The 4,967-nt window shown below is 43.9% G+C and overlaps 1 protein-coding gene across 1 annotated transcript in view; it reads right to left on the reverse strand.

Annotated features, from left to right (window-relative positions):
• MEIS1 (Meis homeobox 1) overlaps positions 1–4,967 on the reverse strand; it is a 127,990-nt gene that overhangs the window by 107,686 nt on the left and 15,337 nt on the right. Inside the window, exons 3-6 of the mRNA XM_014964414.1 lie at positions 4,758–4,922; positions 4,381–4,447; positions 3,386–3,436; positions 1,584–1,730 (exon numbers count right to left, since the gene is read on the reverse strand). Coding sequence (XP_014819900.1) covers positions 1,584–1,730; positions 3,386–3,436; positions 4,381–4,447; positions 4,758–4,922 — 430 coding nt within the window. The remainder of the gene's footprint in view (positions 1–1,583; positions 1,731–3,385; positions 3,437–4,380; positions 4,448–4,757; positions 4,923–4,967) is intronic.

The following is a 4,967-nucleotide window of genomic DNA, read 5'->3' on the forward strand; positions in this document are numbered from 1 at the left end:
CGAGCATCCTCCCCGGTCCCCCGGAGCATCCTTCCTCCGCCCGCCCCACAAAGCTTTTCCCCATTCGGAGCCAAAATATTTTTTTGGGGGGAAATAAACCCCCCGAAACTCACATATACGCACAGAAACCCTTTTTTTTTAAGAAATCCACAACTTCACGCCTTCCTTCTAGCCTTCCTCCCCCCCCCGGCCACGGTAGATAGGAGAAAATATTTCGGATGCTGCCCAGGCTGCATCTATAGGTGCGAGGCACCTATAGAATAATCTATAGGGTGAGAATGGCCAAGCAGCTGAGGGGAAACTCCTGTCTGCTTGACTGCGCCTTGCTTGAACAAAAGGAAACCTCCAGAGTCGGGAGCTGATTACTCCTAAGAATGTTATTTACGAAGCTGAAGCATCAAGAAGAACTTGGAGGAGGAGGAGGGGGGGGGAAGTTTGGGGTCTCTGCTTTTGGGGGTCCCGCACCCAAAACGGGGTGGGCAAAAATCAAGCCGAGCGGGGAAAACCCCGCAGTTTTACCCAACTCGAGAGGGGGAAAGAAAAAGAAAAAGAAGCAAAAAAAAAACCCCAACCAACTCTCAGCCGCTTCCATCATTTAGGAGCTTAATTTAGCTCCGGGCGCCTCCTGAATGAGCCCCCAAGCGCTCCCGGTAAAAGGCAAAGCTCAGCCCAGCGGAGGGGACATCGGCGGGAGAAGGGGAGGGGACAGGGGGGGCCAGCCAGCTTTCCCGGCTCATCCCTTACTTCCCACCTCGGGAAAGCTTTGAACCATCCCAGGGAAAAAACCTGGATACCCCTCAGAGCCCCCCCCCCCCAAGGCTCCTCCGGCTTCTTTAGAGGGGGGGGGGCGATAATTGTATTTCTATTTTTTTAACGAGAAGGGGTGAAAACTTGGGAAAAAAAAAGCGAGGGGGGAAATAATTTTAAACCTGGGGCTGGGTTTATTTTCTCTTTTTTTTTTTTTTCCTTTTTTTGTGTTTTTTTTTTTTTTTCTCTTCCCCCCCCCTCCCCTCTATTAAGTAAAATAAAATGGGCGCGTTTGCAGCAGGCAGGCGTGCACAAAGCAATGTTCACTGAAGTCTAAAAGCGTTCGGCCAAGGAAAAACTGACAAGACGGACTAATGAACCGTAGAGACGGGGAGAAAATAGCCAGTATTTGCTAGATTTCAAACCCTCTCTGTCTTCCCCCGGACCACCTATCTCGGATTTGATTCTTAGTTGGGTCTCAGCACTTTTCCCCCCCACCCCCTTCCCCAAAAGCCCTTCCTTTCCTCAGCCACCAAGAAGCCAGCGATTCCCGGGCGCCGCTCGTTATTCTTGTAAAAAGGGTAAATAAAATCAAGACAAAAATTAAAAGCGACAAGAAGCAGGTCGAGTTTGCAGGCGAGGCTTTTACAAGCTCATCTCGCCAGGTCGAATCCGGGAGCAAGGCTTAATGAAGCAATAATAGCCACATTATTCAAAAATTTTCATTTCGATGGAAATTTATCTAAAAGGGACTTAATCATATGCAAATAATAAAAGGAGGCGTAGTGACCCGGCGAGCGATCTGCATACAAATTTCAGCGTTGGCGAGATCGTACCTGATCTGTTAGATTTGCTGATCTTGTTATGTCTTCACTGTCCGATTTTGAGCCGCCCTCTCTATCGTCTATGACCAAATCGATAGGCATTTTTCCTTTCAAACAGCTAATATACCGGTGGCAGAAATTGTCACATAATTCGTGTACCTACATTATGACAGAGGTTTTTAAAAAAAAAAGAAAAAAAGAGAGAGAGTAAAAAGTAAAAAAAAAAAAAAAAAAAAAGAGGAAAAAGAAATTTAAAAAAAAGAGGAAAAAGAAATAAAAAAAAAAAGAGGGGGGGAAATGGAAGAAAATATAATCAGGAATACATAAGTAAAATTGACAAGTGCAACCAGTCTCCCCCCTTCACCCCTGTGACATCAAAAGTCCTAAATAGGGGAAACACACTGCAATTATCCCCCCGAGACCTCTAGACGCATCCAGAATTAGGAATAACTTTCTTTTCTCGCAAAATAGAGATATCCCAGAAAATTGACAGTGACAAGATGATTCACAGGCTACAACATATTCAACACCCGTGTTAAATTCATCTGCTCCCGGAGCTGTGGCCATTAGAGAGGTGACCTGCATGGGTGACATTTAAGGTAAACTATTTAATTTCATCCAGTTATTTCATCATAAAACCCTTTTCCGAAGGGGTATGGGGACAGAAAAAAAAAAAAGGGATTTAAAAAAAATAAAATAATAAATAAATCCCGATGCACTGGGCTGAAATACATCCGTGCCCTGAAATCCCCAGTCGCTCTGATTGACTCCTACCTGAGCCACCTCGATTAATGGGCAGATTTTAAGACATTTCGGGGGAGAGGGAGAAGAACCTGCCAGTTACGGTTAGATAAAGCGGCCGAGGCTCCCGCGAAACTTTTCAACTATTTAAAAACCTCTCAAAATGTTTATTTTTAGGAGAAAGGGAATTCTCTTCTAGGCCAGCTATCAATGACACGTAAAAAATCCTCAGGAAACCAGAGCGCACTTCCAATTTAATGTGAGCTCGGGTGACACCGCCTTCTTAGAAATTAGCATTCTCCCTCCTAAGATTTCTAAAATAGCCAGCAAAAAAAAAAAAAAACAAACCACCAAAAAAACCCACAAAACCCCGCATTTAGGCTGCAATCTCTTTCTTCTGCTCGGAGGTGTACAATATTCCCAGGAACAAGAGACAGACAAAACTATCAACTCTGCTTTGTCTCTGCAAAATGTTACAGGACAATCCGTGCCCTGAGCCTGACCTGCAGATGGCTCTTAAGGGGGGGGGGGGGGGGGGGAGAAAAAAAAAAAAAAAAAAAAGGAACAAAAAAACCAAAAAAAAAAAAAAAAGCAAAATGCAACCCCAAACCTGTCTAGATATTTAAATCAAAAAAAATCCAAAAAATCCCCCATCCCGACCAACTGTAACCAAAGTCTCTTCCCCACCGCCTCTGAGAAAAAATATAATAATTTAATTTTTGGGTTTTTTGGGTTGTTTTTTTTTAAAAAAAGTCACAATTTCAGGGGCTTGGCTGAACCAACCGTTTGGAGTCTCATCTGCGGCACCACAGAACTGCAACTATTTATACAAAGCCAGCAAAGTATTACAATGAACACAAGGCCTGGGCGTTTGAGAGCCCGGTTTTAGAGGCTGAAATTGTAATTAAACTGCGAAGAGAAATGGACGCCAAGATTGGTCTTGACACTAATTACCAGAAAGAAAGACATTTATGCAAATTTACCAGAAGCCTGAACTTCAGCAGGACTGAAACGGAGGAGGAAGGAAAAGACAGAGAGAGAGAGAGAGAGAGAGAGAGAGAGACAAAAATTACCTTCTCTAATTCCAACAGATGAAACCTTAATACTTGTATGGCTTGAATCATCTGCAAAGATACAAACAAGACGAGTATTTATCTCATCCCTGGATTTGGGGATATTTCCCACAGCCGCCCCTGCCGCACTTTGTAGCTTGACTTTTCTCTCGTAGTAAATAAAAAGTTGTTTTGATTTATGGCAATAACACTAAAACTTAATAGCGGTGGCTTTGTGCGCTCTTTAACGAGAAGCCATCTAGAGTTAACCCAAAAAAAACCCCACCAACCCCCCCCCAAAAAACAACCAACCCCCCAAACCCTATTGCAAACCAAACGACTAAATGATGCGGATCATAAACATTTCTTTAAAAGCAAAAACAAACCCAAACAACCCTCTAAACACCATCGCTGGCTCCTGGCTTTGCAGAAGCGGGAGCGCAGCGGAGGCAAAATATTTGTTTATCCTTTAAGGAAAAAAAAAATAAAAAATGAAAGCGAAGGGAGGAAAGACCTCAATTTTTATTTTTTTTTTGGGTGAGTTAACGAAGGGTGCATCTCCAGACACATCAATCCCCTCTGTTTCCCAACCAGATGCTCCAAAGGTGCGGGGTTGCCAGCGTGGGTTAAATCCACACGCTCCTCTCGGGGCGGGCGAGCTGGCCATCAAACCCAAAATCTCCCCTTTTTGGATGGGGTTTGCTTTAGGGATATCCTTATGGGATATATATATTAATTTTTGTCTTATTTATTTATTTATTTTTTCCCCACTTCCACGCAATTACCGCGCCGGATTTACTCATCATTCTAAAAAAATCATCATCACCACCACCATTTAATAAAAATAAAAAATATTTCCACCTGAGAAACTGTCAATTTAGTACCGCCATGCCACCTCTCCAGGAGGCATGGAAGTTAAGATAAATAAATAAATAAATAAATAATAAATAAATGGGAAGGGAAGGGAGGGTGGTGGGGTGGGGGTGGGGAGAGGAAGAAGTGTTGTTAACTCTTACCAAGTTATCCAGCACCCCGAAAAAAAAATTTATATACATATATATATATAAATAAATACCTCCGGAGCTTCCCCGGCAAAGCCCCGGCCCGGCAACCGCGCAGCGCAACTCCCGCCGGGGCGCGCACCCCGCTCCCACCCATTCATTTATTTAAGGGGGAGAGAAATACCGTGATTTTCCCCCCATTTAGTTCGGTTTGGGGTCGGGTTCTTTTTGGGGGTGGGGTGTGGTGGGTTTTTTTCTCCCCCCTCTCTTGCAGTAAGAGAAGGGGGAGGGGGACCGCGCATCTTTATCTCAACAGAGACTTGTTTTTCTTTTTTTTTTTTTTTTTTTTTTTTTCTTTTTTTTTTTTTTTTTTTTTGGGGGGGGCTTTTTACAGTTTCGAGCCGGTTTTGCTGACCTGTTTGGCGAACACTGCTATGTCTTCATTGAAAGACTCCGAGGAGCAAACATCGCCTCCCGCTACCCCCGGCTCCCTGGGTGTGCATGTAGCTAATTCACATTTCTCAAAAATCAGTGCTAAAAGAGGGAACAGGGGGTGTCTGAAAGAAAATACAATAGTCACACACACACAAGGGGGGGGGGGA

The sequence above is a fragment of the Calidris pugnax genome, unplaced genomic scaffold, assembly GCF_001431845.1.
Source record: "Calidris pugnax isolate Ruff unplaced genomic scaffold, ASM143184v1 scaffold219, whole genome shotgun sequence".
In the NCBI taxonomy this organism is placed as follows: domain Eukaryota; kingdom Metazoa; phylum Chordata; class Aves; order Charadriiformes; family Scolopacidae; genus Calidris; species Calidris pugnax.